The sequence below is a fragment of the Epinephelus lanceolatus genome, chromosome 19 (assembly GCF_041903045.1).
Source record: "Epinephelus lanceolatus isolate andai-2023 chromosome 19, ASM4190304v1, whole genome shotgun sequence".
Classification (NCBI taxonomy): Eukaryota; Metazoa; Chordata; class Actinopteri; order Perciformes; family Serranidae; genus Epinephelus; species Epinephelus lanceolatus.
The window spans coordinates 14,131,419-14,150,717 of NC_135752.1; the positions used below are offsets into that span (position 1 = coordinate 14,131,419).

At 39.5% G+C, this 19,299-nt stretch overlaps 1 protein-coding gene across 1 annotated transcript; it reads right to left on the bottom strand.

The window, feature by feature from the left end:
- Positions 1-769: 769 nt before the first annotated feature.
- On the bottom strand, positions 770-19,147 carry LOC117269641 (guanine nucleotide-binding protein G(q) subunit alpha-like). Its single transcript, XM_033646831.2, has 8 exons — positions 18,817-19,147; positions 18,458-18,614; positions 14,223-14,407; positions 8,928-9,082; positions 8,533-8,661; positions 5,965-6,094; positions 5,300-5,453; positions 770-2,202 (listed from the first exon to the last, which is right to left on the bottom strand). Exons 2-8 carry the CDS (start codon positions 18,591-18,593, stop codon positions 2,012-2,014), a joined length of 1,080 nt encoding a protein of 359 aa, XP_033502722.1. The 5' UTR covers positions 18,594-18,614; positions 18,817-19,147; the 3' UTR covers positions 770-2,011.
- Between the last annotated feature and the right edge of the window lie 152 nt (positions 19,148-19,299).

Below are 19,299 nucleotides of genomic sequence, written 5' to 3' on the forward strand. Positions count from 1 at the left end.
AAATAAGATGCAAAAATTGGCATTTTCTGTATTTTGATTATGAATTTATCATGTGAGTCGCTATTTCAACGCAAACATTTGTAACATTCTCATGTTACAGCTTCTCAAATGAGAGGATTTTCTGAGGAAACTGTGATGGACATTTTTCACTATGTTTCATACAGGCAAAACAATTAATGGAGGAATCAGATTAATCAGATATCGGGAAAAAAATGTAGTTGCAGCCCTAGTGTATAATGGTATAGTATATTATGTTTGGGTTGATTGTTGAGTGATTGATTTGGGTCTGGATTGATTAAACCAGGAAGGTACCAATAAAGAATCTGTTTACCCCTGCATCCACAGAGTGGTGGAGGGATAGTTGATGAGATGAGTGTGCTACTAGGGAGATGGGTAGGTTAGGTAGGTATTCCAGTGGCTTCTTTGCTGCTAGGTGGGTATGCTGTAAACATTGAGAAAAATAGGTGGATATAACCCGTATATTCCCCACTGCGCCACTGCTTACACATTACTCCCACATAATTTTCAATGTCTAAAAAATAAAGAATCTTTGCCACACTTTATTTCCCTTTGTACAACACCAAAACTATGGACCCCTAACAGAAGTGCTGGTGCAGCCTCCAGCCAGATGGATGTATCACAGAGGAGGATTTCAGGACCCAACCCTGCTCCAGATGAGCCGACAGAGCAGCCAAGAAGACAAACACTTGAATGCTAAACCAACAGTGTGCTGGAGCTGGTATGTAAACAAGGACAAAGAATGAAAAACTGAGCAGCAAATGTCTGTTTATTTATCCAATCACATTAAAAACACTAAGACTGCATTAAGATGTCACAGTGACAGTGAAATCGAACCATAAATTAAACCGTTCAGACTAGGCTGTAATTATTTCTAACGAAAAGAAAAGGGGTCGTGTAAACATTAGTGCCATGGATACGCTCTCATTAGCTTTTTATTCATGCATTTAATACCCTTGAACAGCATATGAAAAAAAGATCAAGAATGCATTACTTTAATACCTCAGAGATTATTACACACAATAGTTATCTCTTTAGCAGTTAGCCTCTAAACATCGACCTTGATGCAGGGAAAGGTGAAGAATGTGTACCATTAATGTACCGTGTGATATTTACATTCAGATAAATAATGGATCAAATTATTAAGCAAATTAATTTTAGACATGAAAACTAATCAAATAGTCCCTGAACTACATGGACACACTAGGGTGACAGTAGGATTCCCTTGGAAATGTGTTAAATTACATTAAAAAAACATGTTAATGCTGTGCTCACGAAAAGTGGTTTAAGACTAATGCCATCACAGATAAATGCAAAGTGAACAAAGTCTTGTGAAACTTGAAATGAGGTTGTGGAAATAATAAGTGAGGTACACACATACAGAATATCAGCACAAATACCAATGAAATGTGTCCGTTAGTGTTACTTTTTACTCCACTTGCCATTAAGTCAAGACTCAAACTAAGCATTTAGAGTATTTGAAACAGTTTTCAACTTAAAAAAAAAACAATAAACCACGAGCAACTTGGGTTAGTGATGTGAGGTGCTGCATTGCAGTTAGTCTACATTCACTTCCACAGATTCCCTGAAGGAGAGACCTAGTACATTACAAGTCCTCAGAGGCTTTTGAGGCCACTGAAATACTTTTTCCCCCTCTCAATCCATCCACGTGCATTTATACCGTTACTGCTCGCTCACAAAGAGCTCCATAAATTTCAGAGTGCATACTATAATAGACTCCTCACTTAGGCAGCGCTTTAATTGTCAGGACACACTTCATTATAGCTGGAGACATCCATTTTCAAAGAGCCTAACAGGAAAATTTGAAATACATCAGTAGTATAGTCATTTGGCGACAAGCTCTGTAGCTTCTCAATTTCCTGTTGTGGATTATAGTGTTCAGCAGCAGTGTGAGGCAAACTGAATCACTGCAGAGCTCTCCGGACTGCCAGCTGTACAAAGCCGATTGAATTACAGCAGCAACACAGCCGTTTTAAACCAAGTTGTAGACTTCCAGGTTGGTACGCAAGATGTGGTCCTTCACTGCACTGAAGACAAATCGAATGTTGTCTGTGTCTGTCGCGCAGGTGAAGTGGGAGTAGATGATTTTTTTCTCGTTTGGATTGAGACTGACAAACATATCTAAGATGAATTCTTTCACTGCCTTGAGATCCCGCTGGGGACCTGGAAGAGACAGAGACAGAGGCAGAGACAGAGGGCAGGAACAGCACATTAAAGTCACTGTAGTATTTCCAGTAGTTACATAAAAGCTCAGGAATAAAGACAGGCTAGTGCAGAAATATAAAACTGATGCAGAACATTTAGGTAAGACAATGTAACTTTTAAAAGAGTAAGCAACACAAACTTCAAAACTTACATATGAGAAGTTGAATTCAAAAGCAATTAAACACCCTTGATCAATTCAGTACATGCTGCAACAGCTGTACTTGTTTGACCATAGACTGTTTATAACAATGAAGCCAAAACATCTTAGTCGCCCCCTGGTGGCTGGCTGCAGTATAAGTCATAAACCCCGTCCCCTCCATGTTAGTGAATGGGACATGTGCCACACTGAAAGGTCAACGTACAGGTCAAATACATTTTTCCCAAAGATTGTTTCTGTCATTTAAGGTAGCTCTTATCATGGTGACATATGTTCAAGTATTTGTTTTCTGATACATTTGGTTTTAATTAGCTATTTGACACTATGAAAAGCAGGTTGGACATCATAATTAACAGCTGTGTGTGCCAATCCATACGCTTGTAATAATAGTGCTACTGGTGATTAGTCAGACCGGTGTATGGGCGGGAAGTCAATACCACGGAGATTGCTGCTGCACAGACTCTAGCTCCAAATGACCACCAGCAAATGATGGCAACACTTGTATCACTGATATTTTGGCTTCATTTTGTACAGCGGGAGAAAGTGGAGACACATTGTCCATCTTTATATACAGTTACTGGGGTATGACCAGTAGTTTATGATGGTTAATGTTAAAGGGAAATTTCGGTTTATTTCAACCCGTCTCCTATCGTCCTAAATTTGTTTCAAGTGACTAGTGACATAAAAATAATAGTTAGCATGTTAGCCGTTAGCCTAGATACAGCTGGGGCGCATAGTAGGGTCAGACCTGTTAAAACGTAAGTGAACGGGCATACTTCAAGTGCAAAGTTAGTCCACTAAACAAGCTTTTTTTCCACAAAGACCGCCTCATATCGTTAGGATAAATGTCAGAGAACATACAGAAAACGACATGTAAACGTAAATGTAAATGTTGTCTTACCTTATGGGTGTGCTGTCATGTTTGTTTACCATTTAGCTCTGCTTTCCAAAGTGCGGCCGAAATATCGCAAGAACAAGCAGCGATCTCATACCATGCCTGAACAAGCAGCAGCAGCTGCAAGGCAGAACCGGACAGTAGCCTGAAATATTCATTCATTTATTTTATGAAAGATTTATAGAACAATGCCTGACTTTTTGCCAGACTTCGACTTTGTGGAGGAGGAATTTGATTTTGCAGAGTTTGATGGCCGCCCTTATTTATTTGAGCCAGAATACATTGACAAAGAGCTTTGTGAAATTGAAGAACGGAGGAGGAGAGAGAGAGAGGCGCGACAGGTAGAGGACGAGAGAGGAGGAATGGCTGCTGCAAGGCTGAGTAGCTCTGGAGATTGGTGGTGTACCTGTGAATACTGTGCCCCAGTGCCCACAGAAGAGGAATGCCTCTGTTGCAAGGAATGGGACCGGTTGCAGCCTTATTTTCAAGGTCTGGATGTGACCGAGGATGAGACACCTCCACCTGGAGTAGTATCCAGCTGGGCTTTATCTAGAGCTGGCAAGATATATTTTGGCCGCGCTTTGGAAAGCAGAGCTAGATGGTAAACAAACATGGCACCACACCAGTAAGGTAAGACAACACGTTTACATGTCGTTTTCTATATGTTCTCTGACATTTATCCTAACGATATGAGGCGGTCTTTGTGGAAAAAAGCTTGTTTAGTGGACTAATTTTGCACATGAAGGTTGCCCGTTCACTTACGTTTTAACAGGTCTGACGCTACCATGCACCCCGGCTGTATCTAGGCTAACGGCTAACATGCTAACTATTATTTTTATGTCACTAGTCACTCGAAACAAATTTAGGATGATAGGAGACAGGTTGAAATAAACTGAAATTTCCCTTTAAGTGACTTAATAGATATGTATTGCTCCAGCATAGAGATTACGGAGTTGGTTTGATATTTTTTTTGCAGAATTGTCCAAACCTGGACAATTTAAAGACATCATCATTAGGTGACCTGACTGTGGCCGACTAAAATGGGACCACAAGCAGAAAACAATACCTTCTAGTGCATTTAGTTGTTGGTTTACTTTTGTGATAAATCTTTTGAAATGTTTATCTGTGACATGCCAAAACAGTGTAACAGTAGCATAGGTAAAGAAGAGAATAGACATAGACTGCATAATAAAAATGGACAACATGACAGCTCCCTAAAAATGAAGCCAACACATCTTGATTGCCCCCTGGTGGCAGTATAGCTCATAAATCCCACCCCCTTCATGTTAGAGAGCCAAAGTAAAGAAATCAAATAAATTTTTCCCAATGATGTTTTCTGTCATTTTAGGTAATTCTTTAAACTCTGACGTATCAAGTGTTTGTATTCCTATTTGGTCATAGCTAGTTGTATGGTGATATATAAAAAGGGGATTTTTGCATCACGACAGCTGCGTGTGCCAATGGAGTGCCCGAGCACTGCTTGCGATTGGTTGGACGGCGGTGACTTGATACTGCGGATATTGCTATGGCGCAGACTCTGGCTCCAAATGACATCACCAGCACAGGATGGCAGTGGAAGTATCCAGGATATTTTGGCTTCATTTTTACACAGTGGAAGAAAGTGGATCGTTCATCTTATATACAGTCACTGATATAAAGTCAGTATACCGACTCAATAAGTCAGCTTCACAGTAATATTAAAAGTTGGCTAATGTTAGTCACAATAAAATATCAGTCATGCCAGACCAAAGTGGGCTGTAGCAGCAAAATGACTGCGTATTACATCAAGCGTGTTTTATTGCTTATGAGTTCAACTTTTCATCTGTACAAGGACGACTGCTGTAATTCTTCTTTTACAAATTAGGTAGAGTCACTTAAAGACACAGCTATTAGAAATAAACAAACAGCAAGAGATGTTTAATTATGGTACTATGACGTTGTGTTCAAAACATAAATACCATCATGCTCAGCTACATTTCTGGAATAAATCTTTTTTCTCTTACCATCGTACTCAGGGAAGTAGTCGACCAAATGCGAATACATGATTTTCTCCTCCAGTAAATCGATCTTGTTGAGGAACAAGATGACTGAGGAATCTTTGAACCACTTGTATTTTATGATTGTCTGGAACAAGGCCAGGCTCTCCTCCATGCGATTCTTTGAAGAACACATGACACAAACATCTTAGCATGAGCAGAAACATGGGACCAGAAATAGTGTTAGACAGCAGTACTTCAGCAGTGATTGTATGTGTGAACAAATTCAATTGGCTGTAATCTCATCAAGTGAATAAGCCTCTCTGAGTAGTGCACTTTGCTGAACAGAGCGACTAAAGAGCTCCCCCTGCAGGTGAACTGTGTGAACTGCCACAGAAGAGAGTGAGGATGAGGTCTATCATTGTGACCAGAAAGAGCGAGAGAGAGAGAGAAAAAGAGAGAAGAGAGAAGCGAGACTGGTGCTGGACTCTAGGAAATCTAGGTCATCATCTCCACCTAACAGGTTTGGCCTTAAACAAAAGACACAATGTCCCTTTGTGTCCCTGCCACTGATTTTTGATCGTCCCAAAGTAAGCCCCTTTCATTTCCTTATACAGACTGACAGCATATACAGGAACAGATTATCCCATAATTGCAACAGATTATTTTTTAGGCAGCAGCCCGCATCTTACCTCATTGGCAGACTCAACAAGGACCTGATCGTACTCGCTGAGCGCCACAAGGAACATTATGGAAGTGACTTCCTCAAAACAGTGAATCCACTTCCTCCTCTCTGAACGCTGGCCGCCCACATCCACCATCCTACAGCCACAAGTTCAAGACATTATTAAAAAAAAAATCTGTATATTACTAATTTACAGCCAGTTTGATTCTTTGTATTCAGTGCTGGGTTATGGTGATGGATTAGATTATTAAATCCCTTAATATAAATAATATGAGAAGAGCTTGACCATTGGTAATGTAGACATGATGACCCCTGACGTTTAACCCAGAGCAGTGTTGTAAGTTCACAAAGCTGCACCAGATAACTATATTGCAGCATTTGAGCATCCATTGCATATTTACATTAACAATACAATAAATTAAATCTAGTCTAATATCACAGTATCAACATTATATCAATGTACTGCTTAGTTTTATCTGTGTAATTGCCATTAACTAAAATCTGTTTGGTATGTGTTGAAACGCTACAGTGCTTTCACCAGGAAACTGTAAGCATTCGCTTTTGTGGAATCAAAGTTAAAATACGGGAATTGAAACTTTCACTTCCTCGAATAATCTGCTGGACTCAAAATGAGACATTTAAGTGTTTCATCATTACAGAAAACACAACTTCCAAAGCTGGCCTGATTTGACATCACTAATGAAACTTGTAATACTACAGTATAAATGGGCAAAACAACAGCACGGACCCCTGACAATTAATTATTAAACAAGGTCCAGCTGTGCTCCAACAAGACTATTAAACACTAACAAGACATAATGGCTTCCGACTTGTCTCTCTACTTTCACAACAGTGCTCTTTAGTCTTGTCAGAGGACACAGGAGGCTGTAGACTAAGAGTCTACAGCCATGCCAGCAGCTCAGTGAGGCTGCACTTAAGCATAGTAATACTTTTAGCTGAATGCTAACATCAGCATGCTAAGATTCACCATGACAATGCAAATACACTGATGAGGATAATGTTTACCATCTCAGCGTGTTAGTAGGCAAACAGAGAGTAGAACTGAATACAAAGTACAGTCCCGGCTGATGGGAATGTCATAGTTTTATAAATATTAAAGGTCCAGTGTGTAGGATTTAGCGACATCTAGCTGTGAGAATGCAGATCACAACCAACTGAAACTTCTCTTCAAGCTGTGAAGGAGAACTACGGTGGCCAATATGAAAACGCAAACATCCCTAACTAGAGCAAGTGTTTGGTTTGTCTGTTCTGGGCTACGGTAGAACAACATGGTGCATTCTGTGGAAGAGGACCCACTCTGTATGTAGATACAAACCGTAAACATGAAGTTTAAAGGGCCATACACATGCTGCGTCACTCCCTGGAAAATGCGAGCTCAGGCATTAGGCACTACTTTTGTGCTTTTTTTTTGATCCAGCTTTCAAGAATACGGCAGCAGGTTGCTTCTGAGGTTGCTAAGCAACTTTAACAAGTACTGTATTGTAGCCTATTTACCTGAAATCCTGAGTGCAGAGCTGATCTTCTTCTAGGTGCTGTTTGTGTATGGGCATATTGTCTGTGTGACGGAAGAAAGGCTCTGGCGGCCCTGCACCAAAATGATCAAATTTTCTATATTTTCCACAGACTGACATTATAGAAGGAGGGAAAGATATTTGTCATCTGTGATTGTTTTTTCCTCATCACATGACATGCAGTGCGTGCTGCTGCATTCCAAAAGTTGAACTCGTTTAACTCAGGGTGCAGCCATCACGGCCTGAAAAACAGGCATCACGCTGGCGTTGGAGCGTCACACCTGCCACACCTCCTCATTGGAAACAATGAATTTGAGGGCGCAAAAAACACGGCATATGTACGGCTAAAGCCACTGCTATGGCTGAGGATATCAACGAAGAAATAATGAATATAGATCATTTCAGTTATGCAGAGGTGACCAAACTGGCATGAGAGGAAGGGAAACCGTCTGCTGACATTACTGAGGAACAACGCAAACTCACTGAGGCAGACCATCATCATCTTCCACTTTCCCATGTACTGATTCACTGTTCCTGTGATCATCAAGGGCTGGACTGGGCTTTCCCTACTCACAGGAGAAGCGATACAGCCAGGGAGTCTTCAAGGCCACTGGGTCTCATGAGTCCATGTTCAGTGCCAATGGCGTACAGGTCAGATACTTCATAAACATATTTATTATTCTGCCAATAGATGCCTCTAATTCCTACACACTGTACTTAAAAGCTGCCAAAGGTTTTACAATTTATCCTCAGTGTGTAAATGTGTCATGTGTGAAATGTGTTAACCAAATTTCATTGCAATCCATCCAATAGTTGTTGAGACATTTTACCAAAAAACACCCAGAAATGTCAGCCTCATAGTGCCGCTGAAGAAACATTTTTCACCAGTCAACACATTATCTACTAAACTTCCAGAAAACTTATAATGATAAACAGTATATCAATTTCACATTACAAAACTATATATTAGATTTTATTCTTATTCACTGTGACCTCCACTATGACCTTAGCTACAACAAAACCACTCCGACATAAACACTCACCTGAACACCACGTTCTGCAGGTCAAAGGGGTACTCTATAATACCTGTTGTGGGCACCCTCACCCTCAGGACATCCTGCTGGGTTGGCAGATAAGCAGCATCAGAAATTCGCTGCATGTCATTCAGATAGCTGTTAACACAGGAGGACAACCCAGAGTTAGGCAGGTAAAGGACAGAGGAGACTTAAAATATTCACATCATGGATGTCTCTGTGTCTGCCACTTCACTATAAGCCAGAATTTAAATAGAATTTTACTGCTTTTAAGCCTTTTGTCAGCAACCTTAAATGGAATAATCACAGAGCCCTCTGAGTGCATTAAATAGACAACTAGCAGATGAAACAATGGAAAGTGTTTGGCAATGTCTGAGCAGTTATTAGTTTCTGTTTACACTCACTATTTGGCTGAGTCTGAGAGCTGGTATTCCCTCTTACGACTGTAGCATTCCTGAATCCCCGGGTCACTCCACAGACTCTTGATGGCATCCGCGTAAGGGCTGGTTAATGTTGTGACCTTCTCCACATCAACCGCACGGACAAGATTGGCATTTGCCTGAACAACAAATGGATGACACACTGAAATGAATGACATAACCCAACACACTCAGGCACAAATATACAGAGGGATTTACGATGAAGATAATGTCATGTTTGTGTTCTTGTGCATTGTTACTGTAGTGTTATGAAAGATTAAATGCATATAAAGCTTTATGGTGCAATGTGTAAGATATGTCCAGAACTTAAGTTTAAAATATCTATCAGGGCTCCCACACATTTTCATAGACCAAATTTCCAAACTTTTCCATGACTTTTCAAGGATACATAATGAAGATTTTTTTGCTTGCTCCACTTGGACGGCGTTTTTCAAACATGTTAGATTCAAACTCTGTTCAAACATTATTCAGGAAGCTGAAATACATAGAGGGAGAGATTAACACAGGGAGAAAATGACTAAACGTACACAATGGTAAACAAAACAGTGTCGCATATCGACACATATTAGAGCTATGTTATGTCGACAGCTACAGAAACTATAAATTGCCATTAATTTTGCATTATGCGGAAGGTTATCTACAGAAAATTACTGTAACAATTCCATTACACACAACAAAATTTCATGATTTTTCCAATTTTCTTTTATTGATTTTGACTAATTCTGTGACTTTTCCGAGCCTGGAAAATATGATTGTGAAATTCCATGACTTTTCCAGGTTTTCCATGACCATGGGAACCCTGATCCATGTATTGTATTGCAGAGATAGCTACTGCAATGACCATGGTAACCAGCGGACCCTGTCCTGTCAACAGTTTTACAAACATCTTTTTTTGCTGCAATACCACGAATGGCCACTGGGAAAAACTGGAAGCAAGGCTGAGCTGCGTACCTGGGGGCCTGGCCCTGGCCTGGCCCTGGCCTGTCCTGTACTTGAAATGTCAGCTGTATCTCGAGGGGGGATAGTGAATCACTATAGTGTCCAGTTTTTGTTGAGATACCTGCTTGTTTACTCAGTGCCATGTGTACGTGATCAGCCAAACAGTGTTTGCACAAAGTATAAAAAAAGTTCACCATTGCTACCTGTGTCAACACGGCTGAGGGCTGGGTGCAGCCAAGCCATGCCAATCGGGCCAAGCTAGTCAACAAGCTCACCAGCCACGTTTCGTCAAGGTCCGTTTCTCCCAGTTCAGACAATCCGATGTTTCAAATCTACAACACTGGTTCATTGCTCATTCAAGTCACTGATCTCAAATCACCTCAATCCAAAATATGTCCAGAGCTAGATAGTCCAGGGTCCGAAACCAAAAATCTGCAATCTATAACATAAACTACAGGCCGATGCTACACGTGAAGATTACAAGATAGCAGGGCTATTTTGTCTGGCTCAGAGTTTTGCAGCTTGGTGGAATTTTGTTTATTCTTGCCCTGCTGTTATTTAGTAATTGCCTTACAGGTGAATTGCTGCTCCCTATTAGTTTGGAACATATGGATAGGCAATACACATTGCACCTTAAAGCACTGGGAAAGTGTCTCTGAGTTTCTCCAAAGATGCAATATTATTTGTCTAATTTAAAGTTAACTGTGTATTGGGTTTTCTTCAGCATGTTTTTAACAGTCCCTGTTTAGGAATTATGTTATGTAACTTATACTGTATGTCGATTTATCAGCAAAATAACATTACGATCGTCACTAGGTAACTTACTGTAGACTCGGGCTGTAGCGAACAAATTAACAAGTCATTTTTTTCAACACATAAATAACAATTATTTGATGGTTCTAGCTTCTACATGTGAGAGTTTGCTGCTGCTCCCTTCTCCTATCATTACAGTAAACTGAATTTCTAAAGGTTTTGAATGGTTAACTGGACAAAAAATGGATTACCTTGGGAATGAAGAAACTGTGATGAGTAGTTTTCACACACACAGACTTCTTTTAGCATTTTTGTGTTATTTATGACAGTTAGGGAGAGAAAGGAAAGGCAGGGCGGAGACAGGGATGACATGCAGCACAGGGCACATAGGCTAGACTAGACTTGTACCTGGGCTGCTGCCATAGCTCTACCTAGTGAGCAATCGGGGTGCCCTGTTTTCACAGTTATTTGATGTTTATAGGCCAAACAAATATTATAATAATTGGTAAATTACTCAATTGTAAAAATAATCATTAGCTGCAGCTCTAGAGTAATATTTTACTGGCTAAAATGTACACTTAATGTAAAATAATTACACCACGAGCTAAGAACGATGCAAGACAACGCACTTCTTCTGGGTTTGTAAAGCGATGTCCTGTGTCTTCTTGGAATTACTGATCTCTCTGTTTTACCCTTCCTGCCCTGATTTATGTCTGATTAATAATAAATATTTCCCTGGCTGCATACCACTTGTTCACCCACAGTGCAATCGTTCAGCCAGAAAACACTTGTAAAAATCTGCACAAGCTGTTTAGAGTACTTTTATGGTCATTTATGGCTGAGCAATTACTCTGAGTCTGTTTACTCTCAGTTGCTGCTGCATGGGACTTTGGCAATTGTCATTTTGTTGGTTAGCACCTGTGTTTGATTCTTGTTCTTCCAGTACTTCAGTAATAAAGGGGAGATAGTGACCCTGCCACGATACAGATGTCTATGAGCTGCCATACTGTGGTAAATTCCAGAGTTATAAAATACATCATTCTCTACATATTGTAAATGGGTTTAACCAGTTTATTACACCACTGTTAACTCTTATTTAATTTATACTATCTGGAGAGCTGTTTGCTGACATATCTTCACACACAACATAGAAGTAGAAGGAAGTAATTTGGCTGGAAGTGATACCAGAGATTAGTGTTCAAAACAACTTGAGAAGTTTATTTTTAGTTACTTTTCTTAACATTTCTGGGGGAAGCCATACCCTTAAATGCCGTTCCCTTTTTGTGCATCTTTTAAAACTGATTTCATGGCTCTTGCTTCGGCACTTTCATGTTCCCATTCTTCTCTTTGGAGAAATGATGGGACAAATTTAAAGGGATCCTTAGAAGCTGCTGTGCCAACCTATTTTTTTTTTTTTTTACTTCTTTATTTACCTCTTTATTTACCTCTTTCCTCTCCATACCCTTACCTCCTGATCAATCCAAAAAAAATAGCAATTTACTTAAAGCTCACTCTTTCCTCTAACATATATTCAGTCCAATAGCTTGTTTGCAATGACTTGACCATTAAGACCTGCAAAATTCAGATGGCGGGCAGGAAGAGATAAATCTATATGGTGCGTGAATTGGATATAGAGGAAATGACAACATAAAAGGGTTGGATGAACCTGCAGGCAGCAGGTATTGTCAGAAAATTTAAACTCAAGTTGGATGCGATTCAGCAGGCCAAACAAAATCTCCAGCCTTCAACTGTACAAGAAAACAGGTAGCCGGAGCATCACCAAAGATAATACACGCCGACGTTTGAGATGGCTATGCAACATGCTAAGAGTGGAGAAGAGCCGGATCACGAGTTGCCTTCAGATGGACACCATTACAAAAGAAAACCCGGATGGCCCAAAACCACCTGGCGCATAACTGTGACACTGGAGTTGGAAAAGATGAACTCGTCATGGGGAGAGGTGCAACACGCTGCCAAGAATCGATATCCTTATGTCCCATAGGGGATGAAGAGGAGTAAGGTAAGGGGGGATGTGATCCATACAAAACAAAGCAAAGTGATCTTTCCCACAGCTTGACCAATCTGCCCAGTATGGACACAATCCAACACGGCGAGCCGATGAAAACACACAAGAGTCTAGTGAACTATAAATAGTTTTTCCATGTTTGGCTCCACAACTGGAAGGTCTTTCATTCTTACATGGATACACCACTATGTTACTAGATAACTTTAGCTAACTGTAGCAACTCCTTTTTACCTATCGAGTCAAGCGTTTCCATTGGTCAGGTGAAATGCCGTTAAAAACTTGGGTTAGGGTTAAAAACACGGAGAAGCTGTCACAGCACATTGTAATTGCATCCAACTGGAGGCATGTTTACCACAACGCTTTAATGTTAATGTGTGACTTTATTTGACTTCCCCCCTCCAAACTTACAACCGAGGTTTTTGATCCACACATCTGCTCCTGTTTCTCAGGGACTTTTTTTTTTTACTTGCCCCCCCTACATTTTACTATTAGTAGGGCTTGGAACACCCGTAAACAGCGCAGATCATAGAGATCTGTGCCTGCTTTCCATCTGCATATGGCACCACTGTATAACACATATGCAGAGAAGCTATTCCCAAGTTACTGTTGCTTAGCCTGTCAAGTTTTCCATTCTCATACAGCACATACTGTAAACCACCATTAACAGTGGTTTTAATTGCCGAAATTGCAAAAGGTACCAGGCCTTTAAGAGACTGACCTACCATTTGCCCTGTTACATATTTGTTACTGTATTATGCTGTTAATACAAACCCAACACTTCCTGTTTCCATTTCAAATTAAAGGCCCTGTAGTGTTTCAGTGGGCAGTTTAGTCAGTGAATGGTCACTTGGTTTCTTAACCTCTCTGACCTGCAGCCTCTGCACTTCACTACTAATATTTGCATGCTCAGTGCCAAACAGTGTCATCCTGTGAGCCTGCACAGACCATCACCCTCACTCAGAGACTGAAAAAGACACATTTTGTAACCCACGTGCTGACTCAGACTTGGTTAATGCTGCCAAAGGTCCACTGCAGCTACATGACCCCCCTCCTCTTACCCTTGTCACAGGACACAGGAAGTGGACTCCTCTCGTCCTTACCTGGAATTTTAACTAATGTACCATATTTGTGTGAACCAGCAAATTTGTGTGATTAATAAGCTCCTGCCATTAGTGTGACAGGGACAGATTCCTGTATGATTAATGGGGAAGTCTCTGTCTCCCTTCCTCTTTCGTCTCTTACTTGTATTAGGCTCAGGAGTACCTGTCTTTACATGCCTGGAGTGTAACATCATGCGTACTTTCCAAACAACAGCCTGCTCCTTAAAACGACACAACTCTCTGGCAGCAGGATTGCAAAACTAAACACCGTTGCAATTTACCAGAAGTACTTCACCCTAATACACACTGCAGGCTCTGTCAGTGTCTCAGACAGTAAACCATACGTACACTTTCTGTGGGACAGTGTGTGGTAAAACCTCTTTTTCAATCTGTCTGTGAGAAACAGGGAAGAGAGGACAAAGACGCAGCAGACTGGTTTACCTTGTTGTGTTCATACTTGTAGGGGATGTGTAATGTGCTCATGGCTTGAATCATGGCCTGCATAGCTGTGAAGATGTTCTGGTAGACCAGCCTGGTGAAGCCTCTCTTGTCCTCGTCAGAGTATCCACGGCCGTGGATGATCCTCATCTGCTTGATGAAAGTGCTCTTCCCACTTTCACCAGTTCCTATTCACCAACAGATACATAGCATTACTGTACACACACGTATCGACTTAAAAAGTAGGCTTAGTATTTTTTAGTCTGGACTCTATTTTCCCATGCTACTGTGTCTATGTGTCTTATGGGAACAACGGTTTTTGAAATCAGTCCAGCATTAAGCAAGACCGCTGCAGCTGTTGGAGGTGATGTAGATTGCAATATTAACATTTGAGGCATTTCTGCTTTGTCAATCTACGTCCACTAAAAGTGTTTGTTTTTGCCACTGACAGGCTCAGATTGTTTCTGTAAGTGTCTGTCAACTTATCAAAAGGATCCCTACAGAGATAGAACTTTCTTTTGAAGAGTAAGATCCTTTTTGTTTAGCCAGATAGCCAAAATCCCTCTCACTAAACTCACCAGACTCTATTTAAATCAACAGTAATTTTATTGTGCATAGAACCAGCATAATTTCACATCTAAATGACATATCTTGCTGTTGATTTTGAATGAAGTCTGTTTTATAACGATAGAATTACAGTTAAATTAAATTGAGTTTGGTGTGTATGGCAATGGTAATTTTGAGGCTGTTTTTGGTTAAACTAAAAGGATGTTACTCTTTTGCAAAAAGTTCTATCTCTGTGTCCATAAGTTGTCAGACACTTAGAATAATAATCAGAGCACGTCAGAGGAAAAACAAGCACTTTTACTTGACAAAAACTGACGATGCGAACATGCCCCGAGTGGTTACATTGCAGCCTGTTTAGCTTAATACTAAAAATCGTTGTTCCCAATAGTCACTTAGACAATAATGCATGGGAAAGTAGGGTCTGGGTCCTTTACCCAAAAAAGAAACGGCTGGAATTATTCTATATTTATTAAATTGTCAATCCCATTAAAAAACCAAACACAACGATGTGTCAGTCCATTTCTCTGTTCTTAATTTTGGTGATCTCTTTTCCTCCATGACAGATGTGTAAACTAAAATGGGAACCATGGTAAACATTTCCCCTGCTAAACATCAGCCTTTTAGCATTGTCACTGTGAGCGTGTTAGCATGCTGATGTTAGCATTTAACTCAAAGCACCACTGTGCCAAAGTACAGCCCCACAGAGCTGCTAGTGTGCCTATAGACTCTGTGCCAGAATAATGGAGCAGTCTATGGCACAAAGAAATTAGCTACATCACGCTATCTCGACAGAGGGAGAGTGGGATCAATTAATGGTTAGCTTTGATCTCTTCATGGGATTTGTTTACAATGTAAAAATACAGACTATCACCAGCCTGTGTTGTGTGTGAAGTACTTCCACACATCACTGTTGTGTAATCCTGGACTTACTGTACATGAATTACCTTAGTCTGGGTTTTATCTTATTCCCCGGCCCTGAGGATCTTAGGTTTATACTTTGAGTCAAGTTTTACAAATAGTATTTTGTCATCTCAGTAGTGACTGCCTGTAAAAAGCTGAACTAGGAGAAGTTGCAGCATTTCCCCCCTGTGGCTGATGAAGCTGAAATGAAAGCATTTATTGGCAACAGTTACAGAGCTTTGTCGACAGAGTGAAGAGATCAGCGTGTTACTTTTTTCATTTTACAAGAGATTTTCAAAAATAGGATTATTCTGATTGATTTAAATCTAACATGGTGCACAGTTTGAAACTGAAGACTTGTTCAAAGTATGTGGTCGTCGTTTGGAAAGCACTGAAACGACACGTCTGACTTTTGAACCTAAAAGGGTGGTTTCACAGTTACTGTGAGTCAATCATTTTTGAAAGCAGAATAACAGAACCTGTGTGACCATACTACACCTTATACTTACTCACAACATTGCTGACTCATCCTTTGTCAAGTAACAAATAAAATGTGGCCAGCCTTTTAAAGTGATATAGCTATCATTCATTTATCTGCCAGTTGGGACTGATGTGAGTCTATAATCAGAGACGGAGGCTCATTTGCTGTAACTGAGTACAGTTTTGGGGTATATTTTCTGCTGTTTTAAACTTCTACAACATTACTTTGCAGAGAAAACATTGTACTTTTACTCCACTATATTCACCTGACAGCTGTAGTTACTAGTTAATTTACAGATGAAGGTTATACCTACTAACTACGTATATTATCTGTTTATAAAAATGATGAATTGTTACAGATAAAACTATCAAACACTAATTAGCTACTTCAAATGTGCTCCACCTAAACCAGCTACAAGATCAAAATGCATCTCACACATTAATGCATCAATAAAAACAAGCCAATCATATAATCAATAACTCTCACATGGAACATTTACTGCATGAGTACCTTTACTTTCTATTGTTTAAAATACACTTAGCTGATAATACATTGTGGTGAGTCACATTAATGGATCTGAATCCTCCTTACGCTACTGGTTACAATGATAATAATGTTTTTCGACCCACTGTGCTATCACTGTAGAGATTTCTGTGGTGGCCTGTACTGTGACCAGACACAGCTGCATCATTTCACAGTGCACATTAACTGTTCATAGTGAACCACAAACACATCATTATGCACTCAAGTGCTTTCAAGGCCAATTAAGTAAAGGATTTGTATGTTTATTTATTTCTTTTTTTTTTTGGTGAGGAGCTTTAAATAATTTATATCATTGTGGTGGAAGAATTAGTGAGATCTTTTAACTTAGAAAAGTAGCAAAACCACAATATTAAAACACAGAATGACAAGAAAAAGTCCTGCATTTAAAAGTATTTGAAGCAAAAATACAATTACAGTATAAAAACTATAAGTTCTGCAAAATTAGGGGTGGGAGAAAAATTTCGATACAGCATAGTATTGCAATATTTTTCACACAGTGGCAGTGCCAAGTATAGATATTTTATTATATAAATTATTAATATGGTCCACTAGATATATTCTGCTGCTGTTGCAAAAATCTTATCTTATTAGATAGTTTTCCTTCAGGGACATAATATGCAGTTCAGAAAAGGTTATAAATCCCAATATATTTTATCACAATACTCAGTATATTGCAATATTTAAAATCGCAATAATATCATATCCTGACTTGAGTATCATGATAATAATTGTATCGTAGATCCTCTGGTGATTCACAGCATCATTCAGTATATTCTATTTATCATATATACAGTATATTAGTGGAATATTACTTGTGGATTAATGTGTAAGCAATATTTTGTTGTCACGATGGAGCTAATCTTACCATCTTTATGCTGCTAGACAATGTTGGAGAGTAATATTTACTCCAGTTTGTACAGTTTTGAGGTACTTGTACTTTACTCAAGTATTTCCATGTTCTTCTACATGACGTTATTTAACAGCTATAGTAAATGATTTCTTTATAGATTAGGATTTAACATACAAAACGATAATGATCATCATAAAATAATGCATTGTTGTAAATCAAACTACCCAACAATACATTGAAAACACATAAAATTAAATCTACTCAACCTGCAACATCAACATCTTCCTTACATGTTAATGCATCAGTAATAATAATAATACAATGATACACAAAATACAATAACACTGAAAGTGTTCACTTCACTTAGTTTTGATACTTTACATTTCATTAATACATCTATGATTTAAGTGCACATTTGAATGAATACTGCTTTTTTTCAACTTAATCCTTAACTTAAACCTTTGAAACCTGAGCAAATCAATTTGATTGTATTTTTTCAAAAACATGGAAAATAAAATGAGAATGAGCAAGAAACTGGTAAAAGAGGACCTGAAAATTAATTTTTTTAAAAATTGAGAAAGACTGATAATTCTTTGAAAATTATTATTAAAAAACAGGGGAAAATGTCTAATTTTTGGAGTATGTATTTTTCCATTTTTTTGCCTTTTTTTCAGGTAATATTCTTGTAACTTCTTACTGTTAATTTTATTTTATTTATTTATTTTTGAGTCATTTCTAGTTAAGTTGCTCACTGCCTTCTTCCTATGTTTTTTAAAGAAATCAAGCCAATTTGCTCAGGTATGAAAGAGTTAAGTAAGATGTTAATACTTCTAAGACCACTTTACTGTTTATCCTTTCATATAAATATTACAGACAGCCTGTGTTTTGGTACCTTACCGAGCAGCAGGAGCTTGTACTCCCGCAGTGAGTCCTTCTTGTCCCGGCGAAGCTGCCTCTCAATCTCATCGTTGATCCTCCGAGCTTCTTTGGCCTCTGGGCTGAGGCAGCAAGCCCCCACGGAGCTCAGAGTCATTACTCCTGGATAGCACTCCACCTTCCACGGTACACACACACATTCATAATGTTGTTTACACACGAATAAAAAAATCCCAGAGTATCACAAAGTCAATATGTTCTCATTAACTCCAACTGAATTCCCTCTGCGCTCGCCAACATAGTTTATCCCTGAGCCGAAAACAAGCTTTAACAAAATGTAAATTTAACGAAGTCGTTAGTGTCAAGGCTGTTTGTATTACCTTGTTCCTGTCCTGTGAAGAGGAAATAAGTTTGCACAAGTTCAGAGGACAGACAAGCAGAAGCGAGTCTTCAACCCTAGTAGCTGTGCTCCGGGCGTGGTGGGCTGAATATGGCGGAGTTTCACTTCATAGCGCCACTACACAACACAAACACTGATAAAAGTCTCCGGGCCAAAGAAAAGGATGCTCTCGTGAGGTATTGTGTCTGGACAGGTGATGCTCGGTGTTTTCTTCCTCTGCGTCCACTTTAGTTTGCCCCGTCCTCTATCCTGAGTGAAAACCAACAGTGACCATGTGACAGAGCAGAGGGCTGAGCTCTGATGGGAAACAGTGTCTGCTCTCACTATTACATTATGGGAACTAATTTCCGGTGTTAACTAGCGAACTACGGATACATGTAACAGAGCAACAGGCTGAGCCAATTCACTGGAAGCCAATTACAACCAGCACTGGATAAACATTTATTATTCTTCTGTTGAAAAA

Bases quoted from the DNA above. Each gene is read 5' to 3' on its own strand.
- LOC117269641 (XM_033646831.2), bottom strand. From the start codon at position 18,593: ATGACTCTGAGCTCCGTGGGGGCTTGCTGCCTCAGCCCAGAGGCCAAA. The intron at 9,083-14,222 runs GTAAACCAGTCT...TTTGTTGTTCAG, and splicing joins ACAAGTATGAACACAACAAG to GCAAATGCCAATCTTGTCCG. The intron at 8,662-8,927 runs GTGAGTGTAAAC...CTGTGTTAACAG, and splicing joins CTCTCAGACTCAGCCAAATA to CTATCTGAATGACATGCAGC.